This window comes from Gossypium raimondii, chromosome 12 (assembly GCF_025698545.1).
Source record: "Gossypium raimondii isolate GPD5lz chromosome 12, ASM2569854v1, whole genome shotgun sequence".
Taxonomy (NCBI): domain Eukaryota; kingdom Viridiplantae; phylum Streptophyta; class Magnoliopsida; order Malvales; family Malvaceae; genus Gossypium; species Gossypium raimondii.
Window position 1 is genome coordinate 53,418,184 of NC_068576.1, and position 20,591 is coordinate 53,438,774.

A 20,591-nucleotide genomic window follows, 5' to 3' on the forward strand; every position below is an offset into this window, starting at 1 on the left:
AAGGGTATTAAATTATAATTAAAAATACAAATACATGGTTCAATCAATTACAATGGCACGTAGAATCAATTCAGTACAAAGCATAACACATGACAATGTATAGTGAAACTCAAACATGAGTTTTTAAGACTTAAGGTTTCATACCATGATCAACAAGTTAAGACTTCGTTGACAAGAGAATTCTTTAAAAAAAATAATATGTTGAAAAAAAAGTATAAGTTTAAATGAATAATCTAATGATATAAAATTGAAGTAGATTTTCGGAAAAATAAATTCTCATGATATCATTTTTAGAAAAAAGAGAGTAAAAGTTGACACTTAACTCTTAATAAATACAATCTTTTCTAAAATATTTAGAAAACTCAATATTTTTATTCAAAAGAAATATTTAATCCAATTCATTGGTACATCAGTTTTTTTATCATACAATAAATTTGATATATGCAACCTATTTGTTTTCAAATACGATGTCTTTAATAACAATGAATATATGAAATATAAATAAAAAAAACCTTAAGAAAGCTTCGAAGCTTCATTTGAGATTTATTAAATACACAATAATAAGAAAAACTAGGGTTTTAGTTTACATCTTCTCTCCGGTGGGCCAATACACAATTCCGTCTCCACCTCCATGTTCCGCTCATCATCCGATTGCCTTGTTGACGTCGATTCTCGTGGTCGCATCCCACACTAATAATTTTAATTTAATCAAATGTTACAAAATGTTGACTATATATAGGAAAAGTAGAGACCAAATAAATACCTCTTCACGCAGATTTGCATTTTCTTCCCCAAGGCGTCTCTCCTGATTATTTAAGGTAATCAATTTTTCATCCAAAATAACATCCATGTTGTTATATTAAATACATATATATATATATATATATATATATATATAAGCAAAATGATTCACCTCTTCTTTTAGCTTCTTGATTTGCTCCGTGAATACCTGATTCTGTCACATTTTAAATAAAATTATTTGATACATTATCCGTAAAAAAAATTAGATTCGAAGCTTATGAAATGGGATGTACCTTTCTTGCCCTAATTCGGCTTAAGCTTCGTTCCAACTGTTTTTCTAACAGTAGCAGATCGTCAATAGAACATGGTTCTAATCCACGTCCCAGGAGTTTTCTGTTATAACATTATAAACATACAGAGGTTTACACGTGAAGTGGAACTGAGTGATATATCTGTATATATATATATTAGTAAAAGCATGGAGCTCAGGTTTTTAACCTTTTAGAATCTTCGAGAGATTCGATCTTCTTCGCCAGGCTGTGAGCGTCTTCCTTTACATCATCCTTCCATGCCCATACCAAATTTCAATTATTAGAGATTACACAGTTTCTAAGTTGCAAACATCTATATTTAATGCATTGAGATGGATATATGAAGAGAGCATTACCTGCATATCTTCCCCTTTGCTGCTGATTCCATGAATATCCTTCTGTCTCTTCTGATACCGTTCTATTGTTTTGTTCGTACTGAAACACACAAATATCAACAATAATGAGTGCATTTGGATCATTTTTATCAGTAATCAAGTAGGATCAAATCCAAATAATAATGTATAATAAAAGATGATACATTTGAATAGTGTGTAACTTTTTTTATATGAAAATCCCAAGGCAGATTCCACCATACACTTATGTCGAAAGAAAACCCACATTTCTTCCTACAATTATCTCAATCACAGTTTTCAACACAAAGATGTTTTCAAACCGACCAGATTTTCTGTTTCCAACATCCTTGACAAACACACACTAGATTGCCTGATGCACGACTAAAATAAACTATATTAAAAACATACGGATTATGACCCCAACGATTAATCAACTTGTGTAAAAAGAATATATGAAATTTCAGATGTAACAACTACCATATCCAAGCATACCAGGAATATGGATCACTGCGAAATTAAGAAAGAATATGAAATTCAACAGCATAGTTTGGGGTTTAGACCAGATGATAGGTTTTATTGAAGTAAAGGAACCTTATGAGTTATGGCAACGAGGAGTGTTACATTTAAAAATAGAAATAAGATAAAATAATCATGCAAAACAACTCAAAAACTAAGGCAAAAAGATAATAACAAATTTATTTCAATCTTAGATTATGCTATTATGTTCTTGCAAGATTGATCGTCAGCTAAATTGATGATGACAAAAGAAATTGCAAAGAGTTGATGAGGGAAAAGTTGGAGTTTTCCATTGAGAAAGTTTTGAATGCAAGCTCTTATGAATTATGTCAACGAAGAGCTGAATCGGGAATATTGTAATTTTGGAGACTATATGAATGGTGATCTAGTATTGCGAGTACAAACCTCACCACTTTCAACATGTAATTATGAGCGGATGATTATCTGGTAATAAAGAAAGAGATTAGTTGCTTTGGTGGGTGAGTAAGAGTTGACATTATTTCAGTAGGAAATAAATAAATTTTGGAACTATACGAAAAAGAGTAAAAAAGAAACATATAGGCCAAGATCGAAAATCAGGTCGTTAAACAAACGTTCACAAAGTGATTGCTTTGTTTTTTTCCTAAACTAATGGCGATCTCTCGAAACTAATGGTGATCAGCAATTGGGAGAGAGTAATAGTCACAATTTTATATAAGTGTTAACGACCAAGAATTTAGGCTTGCCTTCCAGGTATGAAAGAAATCTAGTCATTCAAAGGGGGTAGGCTGACCCTAATAAAACCAGTCCTATCCAACTTGCCAACTAAGTTTATGTCTTTGTTTGGACGGTCAAATTTAGTGGCTACAAGACTGGAAAGATTGCAGAGGGAATTGTTGTAGGAGGTTCCACGGATGGTAGGAAACTTAATCTGGTGTGATGTTTGTAATCCTAAGGACAGGGGTGGTGTTGGCATCTCTAGCTCTCTCATGAAAAACAAAGCTCTTATAAATAAGTGGTTTTGGAGGTGTGTTATTGATGCTAAAGACGTAAATCATGCGGCAAACACCTCTCGACTCAACACACTGTTTTCTAGAATCCAGAGTTGTGGAGCTCCCTTTCGACTTGGAGAAGAGACATGTCATGGCTCTAAAGATCGTATTATATGGAAAGGGACAACCACCGATGAATATACAACAAGGTATTCCCTAACAACGATTGCTAACTCACTTGCTCTCAAAGCTGTCATGCCCGAATTTTGTCTCATTTTTTTCTACTTCTTTCCTAACAACTATTTGCTTTTAAGCTCAATTTTGGAGTGATTAATATTATTTTTTTAAATTTAAAATAAGGCACATAAATTTTGGAGTGACTTATTGAATTTTTTTTATTTTAAATATGATGCTAATGCTAAAAGTCATCAAATTCAAAGTTTTTTTACCATCCTTAGAATGATGTGCAATAAAACCTCTTTGTATCGGTAATTATCACAAAGAGAACGCGTATCATCTCATGCCTTGGATAAATAACAATTATCCATTCTTACTTTGTTAAAAGCATCCAGCATGCCATTCGTTTTCTTGCAAACCTAAATAACACAAACCACACCAATGTCATGAATTCTCCTATCCCAATGTTCCACATGGTCCACGTTGTATACCACAATCAACAGCTCAAAAAATTGGTAATATCAAGTTAGATACAATCACCAAACACCCCTTGTCATTTACCTGCATTAGACTTGTCATTTCTCAAAACCCCCAACGCAATCCCCTTGATACATAGTTCCCTTGATTTCTGATCATACTTTAATAAGAAGTTAAGCGCAAACTTGCTGCAAAATAACCTCAGAAAGGATACAAACACCACCCGCAAATCACAATAGAAAAGCCATAAAGCAACTACAAACAACCGTTCTTGTTATCTAGCAATCTGAATGAAAACCAAAAGAAAATAAATGTATCCTTAATTAAAACTCAGTCTCTACCTTGTGTCCAAAAACCAGTCTCTCGGTCCTCAATTATTTTGGTCAAGTCTTTTATAATTAAACCCTCATTGTCACCAGCATTCCTTCAAAATTAGTAAGGGAACCATTGATAATACGATCATTAGGCGACTTCTTCTTCACCGAGATTTTGTTTTTTTTTTCAACCGATAACTTCAATTTTTCTTCAATCTCTAATATTGATCTCACTTTCTTCTTTACACAATCAACATTAACAATCGACATACTAAGATTTTGCATTGTCTCTCCTTATGTTTCCTTAGACTCGTGTATCCTATCACTACTCCAAGGATTCCCAACAATCGATTAATCTGGACCTATGTTATGGATATAGCCTTATTCTCTAGGAATTACAAATATTTCGATGCTCCTCCAACCTTCAACTTTCAGACTCATAATTCAACTTAACCTCCTTATCTTTCGCATAAATCTTCTACAATTGCCGCCTTATCTTTCTTAAGGGTTCTTGTGAATGCAATATTCCTCAAACTCCTCTGCAATTGGCCATTCTGAGTCCGACGGCCCACATCACCACGACCCAAATCCTCCAAGTCTCTGTATGAGCCTATAACCTCTCCCAAATCGGTCCCATATAAAATACAGAACTCAAACCATTCAACACATTTAACTTGTCCAAAATCAAATCTCTTTTGAAGCCGACAAACCACCCAACAGCTCCTTCAAGCTTAAACTTGAGCCATCAACCAACCTATTTTCCTTAACATTTTCAACTTTGCCACCTTCCCATAGTAATTCATTAAGTTCGTTTTTATGAAAACGCCCACTCAGTCGTCCCTATGCTCAAGCGGCTATTCATCATCTGACTCCATGGATGAGTCTTTGTTAGGTACACACTTTCATTTCCAGAGCAATGGTTATTTTGAATAGTCACATTTTGTTGCCTTACATCACTTGATAATGCCAAACCCACTTAGAGACCCTGAATAGGAAGCAGTCCTCACCAAAATGCATGATGATCGTCTCCTCTTATCTCTTCAATTGGGTAGAGCTTATCAATAATCTTGCTTCACTATAATCACTGACGTTTATCGAGTTGACGCCTAAAGCAACCAACTCACCCCACAGCTCCGCAATACGTTTGAAAGAACTGGAATTCCACATACGAATTGGAACCCCAAACACATTAATCCATTTTAATCTACATTTTGCATAACAACATTTTGACCATGGCTGGATTTCAATAAATCTTTCATTTAACCAAGGCCATCCTTGTTGCTTTATCTCCTCCTTCATGTTGTTCTCCAAGAATTCAATCAAAAAATGATTCCCTGCAAATTTTTTAACTTCAATGTCCAAAAGAACATTCATATAAAGATGTCCTTAAGTCAAGAGATTTCAATGTAACTTTCGACTCTACCAACCACACATTTTCAAGCTTCTTCAATTGATCTACCTCAACAAACCTTCTACCTTTCTCGACTCCGAAAACTCAGAATTTGAATCTTCTTCTTCTTCTTTTTTTTTTTTGGGGGGTACAATCTGAGTTAACTCCATTTCCCTTGATCACCTCAGTTTTATTTGTACTAAACACCTTCTTAGCGTCCAACACTTATTTTCCTTCTCTCTTAGTTCTTTTTTTTTCCTCCAAAAATTCCTTCTACTGTTGAACTTTGTCAAAAACACACTAATGTAACTACCAAACAACCTATAACCATTCAGTCTCATCGCAGCGCTATGAGCATCAACCATTGTCATAAGTCTGACAAATCCAAATCTCTTTCCTTCACTGCTTGAAGGCCCTTCCAATACATCTTTTTAGGAAGATTGAGGGAAAAAGAAGAGTAACATGGCCACTCATGGTTAGGGTTTTAAATCTTAGACTAAATAGGTCAATATTAATTTTAGTAGTGCCAACCAAGTTAATTTGCAACATGCATTAAGCAGCACAATAAATTTATTCTTAATGACTAAATCCAACTTATTAGCATAATAATATAGATAGGTGGGGCTTATTAGCATAGTAATATAGATAGGTGGGAAGGCAGATTAACTTAGATATTATAAGGTTCTAATTAATTCCATCAAATCTTAGATTAATAATTACATAGACTAAATAAATGAATAAAAGATAATTAATTAATTAATTAGATAAAGTGATAGAGTTTCAAGTTCATAATTTGATTGAGAAACTTAAAGTTTTCATTGCCTTAGTTTAGTAAAATCATTATAATTTGTATAATTTAATTTTAATTGTAATTAGAATTTTATTTATTGATATGCATCATATAAAAGTGAATTATTGGTATTTAGCATCTTAAAATTTGATCTACATAGGAATGATATCATCTTATCACTTTATTACTTGATCGATGCGTGCACTCGTGTTACAAGTTTCAATCATCAAGTTTTGTCCTTTTTATGGTGTGGTGTTAATTTATTTTGCTTGCAGTTTTTTCTCTTCTCCGATTGACAGTGAATTCCTTGATTGCGTTTATTGTGTATTGGTTTGTACGTTGGTGTTTGTTGATAGCGAAGGTTGCAAGTTTGATATATACCGTCTATATAGGGTGTAAGTTTCTCCGTAAGTCATATTCTCTGTGAGTTTTTTTTTTTTTTTGGCCACTTTAGTTTGGGCTTTTCTTGTTAGATAAAAATGTTACTAGAATTCATGAATATTTTGATGGATGAGTGGATATTTGTTAACATGTCTGGATTCTCGATGTTTGCATGTGATAACGTTAATTGGAGTAACACTTTCGGCGCTATCTATTGGTGTCTGTGGAAGAATCGAAATTACTCTCTATTTAATAACTCCAACATGAATGTTGAAGGCATCTTAGAACAAGCTTGACGGTTTTCTGGGAGGGAGTTACAGGTACATCAACATACGAGAGGTATTGACAAAGGTTTCGTCCAACATGGCAAGGAAATATGTTGGCGGTTACCAGAGATTGGCTAATGTAAGATTAACACAGATGGCGCAAGGATGCTGGAGCTTGGACATGCATCATCTGGTGGTGATGGAACAATGGTTTCGAGACCATAAATTTCTGTTGCGTTGAATCGTAATTATTATTTTTAGAATATTTATAGATTCATTATAGTCGTATTAAAATTTTGTTAAGAAATATTAATGTTTAGTTAGTTAATTAAAGAAAAATGACTAAATTGAAAAACTTGTTAATTATAGCAATTAGGTGATGAAATGGTGTAATTATTAATTGAGGAAGGACTTAAGTGATAATTAAGCCTTAAATAATATAGTGGGATGACAATTTGATGGATAAGGACAAAATAATGAAATTATAATGGCAAACTTGAAATTTAGTTGGAATTAAAACAAAATTAAGTAAGAAGAAATAGGTTTTCTTCTTCATTTTCTTCTTTTGTCATTTCCGAAACACCATAGAAATAGCTTGGAGAATAGGTTGAGCATAGGAGCTTCCATGTGAGTTCAATTCTTACCCGCTTCTTGTAATTTTTATGTTTTTGAAATCATTGCAACTAGGTCCAGCTAGCCCGTACCTTCGTTTTCGATTCTGTTAAAAATTTTAGAAGTTTCCATTGATAAATATTAGATGTTTTTGATGAATAACATGGATTTGGAGATCTAATTGTGTTGTGTGATGATTTTGTAAAGCGATTTTTGTTAAATATTAATTTTAGGATTAAATTGTGAAAATGTCAAAATATTAGGGTTTGATAGTGAATTTAAGGTTTAGTAGGGGCTGTATGAGGGCCTATAATATTTGGATAGATTATTGATTTGATAAAATTAGTTAATTTGATAGATTAATTAATTATGGGATTAAATTGTAAAAATTGTAAAAGTTTAGGGTAATTGCATAGATTTGAAAAATAAAAAGGTATTAATTGTAAAATGAATTGGAAATGAAATATATGCTAATGAATGAATAATTTTATATTTTAGATCAAGATCCCGGAAATACTCGTGGAAAACGAAAAATAGCGGAATAGTCCCTAAACTTTTGCAATCACTACAATTCAGTCTAGGTAAGTTCGTACGGTTAAAATTTAACGTTTTTATTAATTGATGATTGGTATTATGCATATATTCTATTGTTGGAAATGAATTATTGTTTGAATTATAATATCGAATTGGATATTCAGTTTGAATTGAACGTGAGATTTGAGTACATTCGTGATTTGGTATATGATGGGGGTTTGGAGTGGAGATGGTATTGGAGGGAGATATCGGCATTTTACCCAAGTAAATCGAGGTTCAGCATTTGTTGCAAACTCTCATGTTATACTTTCTGTTTGGCGTGATTCGGGTGGATCAGCTCTTACGAGCTTCAGTTCAGCTTTTTATGAGCTTCTATTCAGCTCTCACGAGCTTCTGTTCTTCTCTTATGAGCTTCTATTCAACTTTCGAGCTTCTGTTAGCGTATTCGAGAGGATCAACTCTTATGAACTTCTGTTGATGATGTGTTCTTACTCGTAAGTCGTTCTTCGAATGGAAAAATCTTGGGAAAGTGATTTATTTAACAAAATTGAAAGATATGTGATGAGCTATAAAAGTAACATATTTTTAATCCCATTCTTGATGTGTTTTTGAATGATTTATGATGTAAATTAGTGAATTTGATACTCCTAATCCTCTAAATTCATGTTTCTATATTTAGGTGAGTATAGGGAGCAAAATGAGCGAAAAACGAGCCAAAATCGGACAAATAGAGTTGTTTCAAGGATCCACGTGGCCTAGACATTTCCACACAGGCTGGCCACATGCCCATGTGCCAGCCCATGTCGATATTGCACCCTGCTTCCCAAATACGTAGAAAAAATCAATTTTTAGGCTTTCTGAGCATTCTAAAGTCTATAAATACCAATTAGAAGAAGACCTAATGGGGCACTCAGAGAAGATTGAAGAAAGCACTCGAAGAACGCCATCAGAATCAACTCAGAGGCGAATTTCCCTCAAGATCGAAGATCTCCATTTAATTTCTTTCGAAGTTTTATTGAGTTTCTTTATATATTGTGGTTATTCTGACTTTGAGATGTTTTCATTCAGGATTATAAACTAAATTCCCTAGATACCTAGTGAAGATGAAATCTATGATGAATTTTATTATTTGATTTCTAATTTACGTGATAAATACTTGATTCTTGTTTTCAATTATGTATGCTTATTTCTTGTTTTAATATTTCTGATATATTAATTCAAGTTTAATGTGTTTATTTCAGTGGAGCAAAAGTCCATGTTTAAGAGTAGATCTAGCATAATAGAGTGAAGTTACATGCAACCCAGAAATAAGATGACATAAATCTACTGGATTAGAGTCAAATCTAATAGGGGAATTCATAGATCGAGTTAATGCGATAATAGGGGTTTTAATTAGAAAGAGATTTTAATTAATCAACCTAGAGTCAATTGTCCTTACTCTCGAAAGAGATATTAACATAATTTAGGGATTTTTATAGATCAAGACACAAGTGAATAAATCTTTTAATTCAAATTCATAATAATAGGTAAAGTCTAGGTGGATTCTTTCCTGGGTATTGTCTATCTCATTGGTTATCTTCGATTATTTTCCTATTTCATTCTCTGTTGCGTTCTTAGTTAGATTATTTAGTAATTTTAAATTAAAAACAATTACTCCAATTTGTCGGCTAAATAATAGAAAAACGGTAATTACTAGTACTTTTAGTCCTCGTGGATACGATATTCCCTACTCACCATAACTATACTATTGTTCGATAGGTGCACTTACCTTAGTCGTATTTATAGTTAGTTTGGTGACCATCAAGTTTTTGGCATCGTTGCTGGGGACTAAAATATTAGGAACACTTGAATTTTATTAATTTAGTCATTTTTATTGTTGTTTTTAGTTTAATTTTTGTTTTCTAATTTTTTTTTTATTTGCTTCTGGCAGGTTCCTCTAGTTTATGACTAGAAGAAACCCGTCGGGACCATTATTATTTGACAGTGAGATTGAAAACACAGCTCGTAGAAATTGTAGAGAAGCAAGACAGAATCGACAGAGTATAGTAGATGAGCAAGAGGACATTATTGTGAGATTGGGTGATAATCAGAATAATCAACTACCTCCTACAGTTGCTGCAAATCCAGATCATGTTCATATGTACGATTATGCCAAGCCTACTCTAACTGGGGCTGAATCGAGTATTGTGAGACCCATCATTGTTGCGAATAATTTCGAACTGAAGCCGAACACTGTTTAGATGGTACAACAATTTGTTCAGTTCGATGGTTTGTAAGACGAAGATCCAAAAACTCATTTGGCTAATTTTCTGAAAGTCTGTGATACTTTCAAGATAAATGGCATTTTTTTACGACGCCATTCACCTACGGTTGTTCCTTTTCTCGTTGAGGAACAAAGCTAAATAGTGGTTGAATTCTTTACCACGAGGTTCTATCACTACATGGGATCAAATGACCGAGAAATTCCTATTGAAGTACTTCCCACCGGATAAGATAGCCAAGTTGAGGAATGGCATCTCTTCTTTCATTCAAATCGACTTAGAAACCTTATATGATGCATGGGAAAGGTATAGGGATTTATTGAGAAGGTGCCCTCACCATGGGTTACCTTTATGGCTACAGTTTCAAACCTTCTACAACGGTTTGAATCCCTCAACTAGATAGTTGATCAACGCAGCAGCCAGTGGTACATTGAATATAAAACACCCGAAGCAGCTTATGAGTTTATAGAAGAGATGTCACTGAATAATTATCAGTGGCAAGTCATGAGGACGAAGCCGAATAGAGCAGCCGGTGTTTTCAATCTAGATGCGGTCACCATGTTATCGAATCAGGTAGAACAATTAAATAAGAAAATTGATCATTTTTATGTTTCTACGCAGGTACATCCGGTGATGCAATGCGATACAAATAGAGGTAGAATGAACAATCCAGAATGTTTACCCTTCACTCCTAGCATAGAGAACGAACAAATCAATCATATGGGTAATAATTCTAGGCCTCAAAATAACCCTTTTAGTAATAATTACTATAATGCAGGTTGGAAGAACCATCCCAATTTCTCTTGGGGTGGTCAAGGAAATTAAATAGCACAACCCCCTCCAGGCTTTCAAAAATAAGGTTACCAACAAAAGACGAAGCTGAACCTTGAGGAGATGTTGACGAAGTTTATTTCAGTGTCAAAAACCCGCTTTCAAAATATTAAAGCAGCACTTAAAAATTAGCAAGCATCAATTCAAGGGCTCGAGAACCAAATAGGTCAGCTTGCTAAACTAATATCAGAAAGACCAAAAGGTAGCTTGCCTAGCAATATCGAAACTAACCCAAGAGAGCAGCTTCATGCAATTACTATTCGAGATGAAGAAGGATTAGTTGAATCTGAATCAGAACCGAGGCAAAAAAGTGTGGAAGGTAACGGTAAGGTTGAGGTAAGCCAAAATTAGCAAAAACCGGTTGGTAAAGAATATAAACCTCGAGTGTCATATCCTAATGAGATGAAGAAAGACCACACGAATGAATAATTTGGTAAATTTCTTAAACTTCTGAAAAAATTACATATTAACTTGCCGTTTATTGAAGCTCTTTCGCAAATGCCCAATTTCGTTAAATTTTTAAAGGAGCTTTTGGGAAACAAATGGAAGTTAGATGATTCGTCGCATGTGGAGTTAAATGCAGTTTGCTTACCCATATTGCAAAATAAACTACCCAACAAATTGAAAGATCCAAAGAGTTTTACTATTCCTTGTTTAATTGGTAGTTTGAATATTAATAATGCTTTGGCTGATTTGGGGTCGAGTATTAATGTCATGCCCTATAAAATGTTTAAACCATTAGGTCTTTTAAAACCCAAACAAACTAGGATGAGTATTCAATTAGCATATAGATCAATTAGATTTCTTAGGGGTATTATTGAAAATGTTCTTGTAAAAATTGATAAACTCATATTCCCAGTTGATTTTGTTATTCCCAAACAAACTAGGATGAGTATTCAACTGCTAGAACCATTATTAATGTCGGCAGGGGTGAATTAGTACTTCATGTAGGTGACGAAGCGATTACTCTCCAAGCTCGTAATTCTGTTAATATATCTAATGATTGAGATGATTTTACAAGTTCTGTTAATATGAGTAACCATATGGCTCAACCTTCTTTGTAGGAAACCCCTCGAAAAAATGCAATAAAGCAATGTTCTAGTCAATACGACAGAACGACTCATAAAGAACGAATGTTATGAATAGATGAACTAGATGAATGGCGAACACATGTCAAGGAGAAACCGAAAAAGCACAATGAAGAGCCAAAGTGATGCCATGATGAGCATGTGGATAGAACAAGTCAATTTAATGTTGGTGACAAGGTACTACTAGATAAAACAGATCCACGGATTACCACTTCAGAGTTTGATGCAAACGGATCAAACCCCTTTACGATACTGCATGCCTTCCCATACGGTACAGTCAAGGTAACTTGTTCTGAATTTGGCACATTTAAGGTGAATAGTACTCGACTTAAACCTTATTTTGATCATAGAATTGATAACGAGAAAGAGGAGCTTCGGCTCTGCGAACCACCGTGACCGCATGTACATAAGGTAAGTCGAGCTTAGACTTTAAATGAGCGCTTCTCGAGAGGCAACCCAAATGTTTAACTTTTCCTAATGCTTTTAATTTCATTGCTTGCTAATTTAAAATATTAAAAAAAGTGTGTTTTTGACCCACACAGCCTGGACACACGGGCGTGTGGAACACACGGCCTAGACACATGGGCGTTTCGTAGGCTGTGTGTGAAATGGGATAATCGACAGTGAGTTACACGGCTTGGCGACACTACCGTGTGAGACACGACTAAGCCACACGGATGTGTGAAATTCCACATGAGCGTGGGAGAAGCAAAGGAAATCACACACGGCCTGGACACACTAACGTGTCTATGGCCGTGTGAAAACTAGGTTAATTTTTAATTGCACACGGGTTGAAAATACTCCACACGACTGTGTCACACGACCATGTGGCCCAAGCCCTAGAATTCCTTTATCAAATTGTCTTTTTCTTCTTCCCCAACCAAGCCACCCCTTTTATTTTATTTATTATTATTTGTTATATTTTTTTACTAATTTTTTTATTTTATTATTCTTATACTTAGATTTTAAATTTATTTTAACTTTTCTGCTATTTCTATTATTTTTAGTATTTTTTTACTATTATCATTACTATTACCTTTTAGTTTATTAGTATCATTAAGTTTATTATTTTCTCTCTTCGTTTTATTTTATTTTATCTTTTTATTTATCTTTCTTTTTAATTTTGTTTTAGTTGCTTTTTTTATTTTCTTAAACTTATTTTAATTATTATCTTTTGAAATATATTTTTATGGTTATTTCTAATCGAGTTATAACCCTTAATCTTCTCTATTATTTGTGTTTATTTTTTTATTAGTTTGCTCGAAATCATGTGTTACATTTAGATTTGACTACAATTCCGTTTTTCACTATTTTGGGGATTTCATCCAATATTCAGGGCAGTTTCAGTTTTCTCCCTCTTATGATATTTTTTTATACTGTAATTATATCTGTTTGTACAGTAAGCACAATGTACATCTTAAGTGTGGGGAGATTATTTATATAATTATTTGGAAAATCTCTGAATTATGTCTTGTCTTTAAGTAATTTTCTCATACTTCTATTAGAATGATTTTTTATCGATTTCGATTTTATTGATGTGTTTTGAATTAAATTCATAGATATTTGTGCATTGGTTGTTTTAAAATTTAAGACATGAGAGAATCAAGCATGATAAGTTTATTTTCAGAATTAAAAATTTTAAGTTGTGTCCCTGAATTGAGGTATTACCTTGAAGTTTTAAATTTACAAGTTTGACATAAAAAACTATAATTTTTTGTGAGATTTTGAGCTTTTAGAGCATACATTTTTATTGCTCATTTTATTATTGGTTATGAGTGTGTCAATTTTGATTTGTTATTCTAGAACTTGTTTTGATTATGCATGTCGAGACCACACCTTTGATTTGATATACTGAGATGACAAAGGCACTTAGGTTTTAACCCACTTATCCCATAAAAAGACTACCTTTTTAATTAACCCTTAATGAATCCCGTTGAGCCTAAATACACCGTTTCTTGATTTACCCATTAATGTTAACCCATAACTCATTTTTTTGTTCGTTAAGAATTTTTCCCATTTTATTGACTCCCTTTTTGTCGAGATGTGATTTGGTTAGTTGCCTAACTATACTCGTTTGTTTGATTTACTAAATTATTTCTTATTGTAAAAAAATAATCAAAAAAAAGAAGAAAAAATAAATCGAAAAAGTATATATTTATTTACATTTTGATTATTATTTAGTTCTATGAGCTTGAACAGTTAAATTCATATTTTGAAAAGAAGCTTGTTTTCTTATTCTTGAATAGTTCTTGATTTATGCACTTGTTTTTAATTCAGTATTTGTTATTTTTCTAGTTTGGTAATTTATCAATTCGATCTCGATTTTAACCATCTTTTTCGGCCTTTCTCCACACCCTTAACCTAAGCCCCATTACAACCTCTTAAAGACCTTTTGATTTGTGTATCATATCATTTTATAGTGGTGGAGATTTGATTTTCATGCAAGCTTATGGTAATGACTTTTCATGTTTGACTATTGAGTGCTTATTTTTAAACCTTAAATACTTTGAGTGATTTGAGTGAATCTTTAATGAGGATGTCGATTCTTGTTGATTTTGAGTTAAAGGTAATTACTTAGATAACGAGAAATACCTATGTTTTCATGCTTTAAAAATGTTCGACTTGGATTGTTTGAATCTTTAGTGCTCTTTTAGTTGAATTATCAATGTATGATTATTTGTGAATTATGTCAAAACATTATTGATAAGAATTATAAGTTCAAAAAGATTAATTTTAATTGTGAATTGAGGATTTTGCTTGAGGACAAGCAAACGCTTAAGTGTGGGGATATTTGATAAGCTATAAAAGTAATATATTTTTAATCCCATTCTTTTGATACGTTTTTGGATGATTTATTATGTAAATTAGTGAATTTGATGCTCCCAATCCTCTAAATTCATGTTTCTATACTTAGGTGAGCATAGGGGAGCGAAAGGAGCGAAAAACGAGCCAAAACCGGATAAATAGAGATGTTTCCAGGATCCACATGGCCTGGGAATTTCCACACGGGCTGGCCACACGCCCATGTGCCAGCCCGTGTCGATATCGCACCCTGGTTCCCAAATACGCGGAAAAACTCAATTTTTAGGCTTTCTAAGCATTCTAAAGTCTATAATTACCAATTAGAAGAAGACCTAAGAGGGCACTCAAAGAAGATCGAAGAAAGCACTCGAAGAACGTCATCGAAATCAACTCGGAAGCCGATCTCCCTCAAGATCGAAGATCTCTATTTAATTTCTTTCGAAGTTTTATTTGAGTTTCTTTATGTCTTGTGGTTATTCTGACTTTGAAATGTTTTCATTCAGGATTATAAACTAAATTCCCTAGATACCTAGTGAAGATGAAACCTATGATAAATCTTATTATTTTATTTTTGATTTACGGGATAAATACTTGATTCTTGTTCTCAATTATGTATGCTTATTTCTTGTTTTAATATTTCTGAAATATTAATTCAAGTTTAATGTGCTTATTTCAGTGGAGTAAAAGTCTCTGTTTAAGAGTAGATTTAACATAATTAAGTGGAGTTGCATGCAATCCTAGAAATAGGACGACATAAATCTACCGGATTAGAGTCAAATCTAATAGGGGAATCCATAGATCGAGTTAATGCGACAATAAGGGTTTTAATTGGAAAGATATTTCAATTAATCAACCTAGAGTCAGTTGTTCTTACTCTCAAAAGAGATATTAACATAATTTAGGGATTTCTACGAATCAAGACACAAGTGAGTAAATCGTTTAATTCAGATTCATAATAATAGGTGAAGTCTAGGTGGATTCTTTCCTGGGTATTGTCTATCTTATTATCTTCGATTATTTTCCTATTTCATTCTTTGTTGCGTTCTTAGTTAGATTAGTTTAGTAATTTTAGATTAAAAACAATCACTCCAATTTGTCGGCTAAATAATAGAAAAACAGTAATTACTAGTACTTTTAGTCCTCGTGGATACGATATTCTCTACTCACCATAACTATACTATTGTTCGATAGGTGTGCTTGCCTTAGTCGTATTTATAGTTAGTTTAGTGACCATAGTCCTCGTGGATACGATATTTCCTACTCACCATAACTATGCTATTGTTCGATAGGTGTGCTTGCCTTAGTCGTATTTATAGTTAGTTTAGTGACCATCAAGTGAATATATGTTATTTATTTTTATTTTGATCTGAATACGGATGTATTTATCGATTGAAGTTGTGAATGACAGGGAGTTTACTTAGATGATTTTTTTTATTGTTTGATTTATTATAGTTAGTTCGGTAAGATTTTTGTTTAACTCGTCGAACTTACTAAGCTTCATTAAGCTTACTTGTGTTGTTTAACGTCATTGTAGATTTTCGGAAGGTTGGACAATCGGATCGGCACTCAAGTCATATTATCCACCTTATCTCAATAGTTTTTGAAATGTTTAATTCGGATTATATGGCATGTATAGGCTCTTGTGCTATTTTGGTTAATGTATGACTTATGTAAATGTGATGAATGATATTTTTTACAAATAACCAATTTGTAAATGGTATGATAATGAAGTATAGTTGTTATGCTAGTATGTGTGGCTTGCATATATTTGAATTGTTGTGATTGTGGTAACTTTATTAGGTATATTGTTTTGGTATTGCTTGAATGAGTTTATGAATTGAATTAATGTGTATTTTGAGGTAAAGTTGTATATAATTGTGGTACTAATGAGCGTACATTGGTTAGACACATATTAGGTTGGTTTTAATGCATTTTTGACCCGATTAATGTCATTTTGACTTGATATTTTTGTTAGTATTTAAGTTTCTTAAGGTTCAAGCAATTTGAAATGGTAAACTTATGTTTTAAGGTTTATTTTGAGGCCATACAGCCTAAGACACGGGTGTGTGCCTCAACGTGAGTCCCTTGTAGGTTCAAAGCATGCAAGTCAGGCTATTACACGGCCTGGCACACGGGCGTGTGGCTTGGCCGTGTAACCCATGTTAGTGAGTTACACGGGTACGGACACAGGTTGAGACAGGACCATGTGTCCCTATTTCAAATGTCCACACGGCCTGAGACACGGGCGTGTGTCTTAGCCATGTGTGTCACACGGCCGTGTGACCTCTGCAGCCCAAAATTTTCAACTTTTTCCTAAAATTTCCTAATGTTTCCGATTTAGTTTCGAACTGTTTCTATAGTATTTTTAGGGTCTCGAGGGCTCGATTAAGGGATATTATGAATGCATTTGAATGAAATTTGGTTATGTTTGTATTAATGTATGATTTGAATGATTTACTATTTTGTTTGTCTGGTAATGCTCTATAACCCTGTTTGAGCGACAGATATGGGTTAGGGGTGTTACAATACGGGTCGGTAGAGGATGGAATTTCCCCGAAAGATTGGGATATGCTCAATTGTAGAAGCTGAGCTGTGGGGAGCTTATGATGGTCTACGACAAGCTTGGAGTATCGGTACTAGAAAAGTGATCCTCAAGATGGACATCTTGGATGCTATCCAAATGTTGCAGAACTCTATGTCAGATCTTAAACAATTGATTCAGAACCAATGAGAAGTGAAGATGCAACATGCCAATAAAAAAGGTAATAGGATTGTAGATGCTTTGGCTAAATAGGCCTTTAACTAGGAGTTAAATTTTTACAAATTCATGCAGCCACCTGATCATGTTTTGAAATTGATTCATGATAATTTAGAAGGATTGGCTAGGACTAAATGATTTGATTATAATAGTTTCTATTACCTTTATCTAAAAAAAATTCAGATCATTTATTTTTCAAGTAAACTTTCATTATATTGCTAGTATGAGATTTGAAACAATTTTATCTTCCCAAGCATTTCAACTATATTTCTTTATTATAAGTGAGTTTTTTATTAGTTAAATAATTGTTTATAAGATTATATCTTGTCGATTACATTACCTTAGTTTTAATTAGTTATTTTAAGTGAGTGTGATCATTATTAATTATTTATTAGTTGAGAAAATTTAACATTTTGTATATGATTATTGTCTTAAATATTTTCTATATTTTCATAGTTAACTTTTAATTTCAAAATAGTTTAATATATTTTTATTTTTATTTATGATTAATGGTAATTTAGTAGAATGTAATTTAGATAAGGGTTAGTATTTAATACACTAACCGTGCATTTTTATTTATTTTACAAGTAGTTTTGATAAATTGACATGTGTCTTTTTTTCAAAAATTTATTATTTTAATATTTTACTATATCACACTTATCAATTCCGTGACCCTACTTATGAAGATAAATGCTCTTTAATTAATATTACATTCCGTTAACTAAATAATAAAATTTTATTTAAACTAAATAAGGTAATATATTAGTTCTAAATAATCTTATATTTTAGTAATTTTAAGGGAGTAAAATTTTCCCAAATCTCACTTTATCAAAATAACATAAGGTTGATGATGTGAGATTAACCGATTGTAGTTATCGATTTATCAAATGTGATTACGTGATTAATCCAAACCACATCTGCACGAAAACCGTTGGTTTCCACTTTCATCTAACCATAGTGCTATTAAAGTGTGACAGCACCACCATATTGTTCTGTGATGTTGTAAGGTTGACCAGGTTCAGCCCTTAGCCCCTTGCTGGTTGCAGCACCATTAGCTGCAACACATTCTTAAAAAGGGTCGTTTCAGTTGAACCCAAATATTCCATGAAACAATGTTTCATACTGCAGTAGAGCAGGTGAACGTGATCTAGTCCATTCCACTCACTTTCCTATGACTCTTTCATGTTATCATTATGGTTATTTGATTATGGAATTTAAGATTCTCCTTTCAAACGATCCATCTATTAAACACTATACTTATACTGTTTTTACTCATGCTAACCTACATCTAACAAGCAACAATTAATAGTAGAGCTAGCAATATATGATAAGTTTTTCAAGCTCTTATAATCATGATACCATGTTAAATGGTCTATGTTATATATGCATCATCCCCGTTAAGGTTTCAACTTTCAACAGGATCATAATATCATAATAACATTAGAAGAATCTGTAGGAAACCATGTGGGCATCAGTCTTCAAAAGCATATCCCCTTGAGATTATTAAATGTTTCCTAGCTAGGGATCCATGAATGTAACTTGTAGTTTATAGATGAGTAAGTTTTTGGTTAGCAATTTTTAACCATCAGGTCCTTAAACAAACACGAAAATAAGATAGTGGGAGTACCATGAAAAATGCAAATTGTTTATACCCAGCACTATAATCCAGTCTATCTATGCTTATTTTTCATTAAAGTTTAAAACAGCTTCAAAGCTTGTTAACGAAAGGTAACTCCTAAACTTTGGTGACTAATAATCTCAGTATGTATTTACCCAAAAACATTAACCCTAATTAAAGACCATGATGAATCTCTCTTTAAAGAGACAGAAACCTGCAAGATCATAAACAATGAAACCCAACAGCACAAAATCACCCGCTAAGATTTGATTCTAAACAAAACCAAACAAGACAGGAAGATATCAGAAACCAGACAACCCGTTGTGATAGACATAAAAAAAGCCTGCGATTATCAATGACTCTTAGTACTTACCTATAGTAATAGCTATAGTACATGGTAAGAGAGCGGGGCCTCTTTATAGATAAACATCCAAGTTCTATCTTCCCAGATTTAATTAACATAAAACGAATGAATCAATGAAGTATGTTTTGGATTGTATTTTGCAGTACCTTTGCAAACGCATAAAGCTTAAAAGTCATGAAAGATGATGAGAAAACGTACCTAGAACTAGAAAACTCATATAACTTCCCTCTGGGAGAGAAGATGATGAGTGCAACTTCAGCATCGCAGAGAACTGATAACTCAAAGGCCTTTTTAAGCAACCCATTTCTTCGTTTTGAGAAGGTTACTTGCCTGCTTGCTGCATTTTCTATTCTCTTCATCTGGGTTCTCCGTCTCACCATTTTCTCACTCTTTTAGTTTCTCCTACAAACCGGAAAGGAAAAGTATGAGTTCCTACAAAAGATGAATAAACCCAGAGAAGAAAAAGGAAAAAAAGAAGAAGGTAAAATTATGGTTGAATCCTAGGAAATATACTGATTTTGATGTCGACAAGCAAAGAACTAAAATACCCAGATTAGAAAAGTTTCCAAAAATAGAAAGGAAGTATAATTGAAAAGTATACTCTATATTAGGTTATTACTCAAAGGAAAATCTGCAGAAGTGTAAGCTTAAGTTGAAGTGAAGGGGAAAAGGAAAAATAGAAAATTTGTCTTGAAAATGAGGAATCTAATAAAAACCCTAGATTTTGCAGATGAGAAATGACATGACCAATCACTCCCAGTATACTTTTAGTAGTAAATAAATATGAAAAACCAAAATTTAAAAATGAAAAAATATATAGTAATTGACAAAGTCTGTGGAAGTGAAGAACCTAATCTCTTTCTTCTTTTGGTAAAATTGGAGGATAAAAGAACAAGCACCTCCCAAAAAAAGGAAACACGCAGAATAAATGCCAAAACATGTGATTCCACAATGAAAGAACGAAAATGGATGCACCCAAATTGTGTGCCCATGGTCTAAACTCATGACACCTGTTGCTTTTACCGACAACCTCGGC

The 20,591-nt window shown here is 33.1% G+C and overlaps 1 protein-coding gene and 1 non-coding gene across 5 annotated transcripts; both read right to left on the bottom strand.

Moving 5' to 3' along the window:
* Nucleotides 1-513: 513 nt before the first annotated feature.
* On the bottom strand, nt 514-20,535 carry LOC105765180 (agamous-like MADS-box protein AGL19). 4 transcript variants are annotated; one of them, XM_012584147.2, is made up of 8 exons: nt 20,406-20,535; nt 19,754-19,957; nt 1,409-1,487; nt 1,240-1,304; nt 1,035-1,134; nt 914-955; nt 764-805; nt 514-690 (listed from the first exon to the last, which is right to left on the bottom strand). In XM_012584147.2, the coding sequence occupies exons 2-8, from the start codon at nt 19,933-19,935 to the stop codon at nt 571-573; spliced, it is 630 nt and encodes a 209-aa protein (XP_012439601.1). In that variant the 5' UTR covers nt 19,936-19,957; nt 20,406-20,535; the 3' UTR covers nt 514-570. The 4 variants fall into 4 exon arrangements, with proteins under 4 accessions (XP_012439601.1, XP_012439602.1, XP_012439603.1 ...); XM_012584148.2 differs by lacking the exon at nt 20,406-20,535 and adding an exon at nt 20,157-20,374; XM_012584149.2 differs by lacking the exon at nt 20,406-20,535 and adding an exon at nt 20,069-20,374.
* Nucleotides 10,333-10,439, bottom strand: LOC128035668 (small nucleolar RNA R71). Its single transcript, XR_008192220.1, has one exon. It is a non-coding gene; the product is annotated as a small nucleolar RNA R71 (small nucleolar RNA).
* Nucleotides 20,536-20,591: the final 56 nt, after the last annotated feature.

What these genes read in the sequence shown, in the direction of transcription:
- LOC105765180 (XM_012584147.2), bottom strand. Translation starts at nt 19,935, where the DNA reads ATGGTGAGACGGAGAACCCAGATGAAGAGAATAGAAAATGCAGCAAGC. An exon ending in GCCGAATTAGGGCAAGAAAG is followed by an intron (nt 956 to 1,034) that starts GTACATCCCATT and finishes AAAATGTGACAG; the next exon opens with AATCAGGTATTCACGGAGCA. An exon ending in ATGCAAATCTGCGTGAAGAG is followed by an intron (nt 691 to 763) that starts GTATTTATTTGG and finishes TAAAATTATTAG; the next exon opens with TGTGGGATGCGACCACGAGA.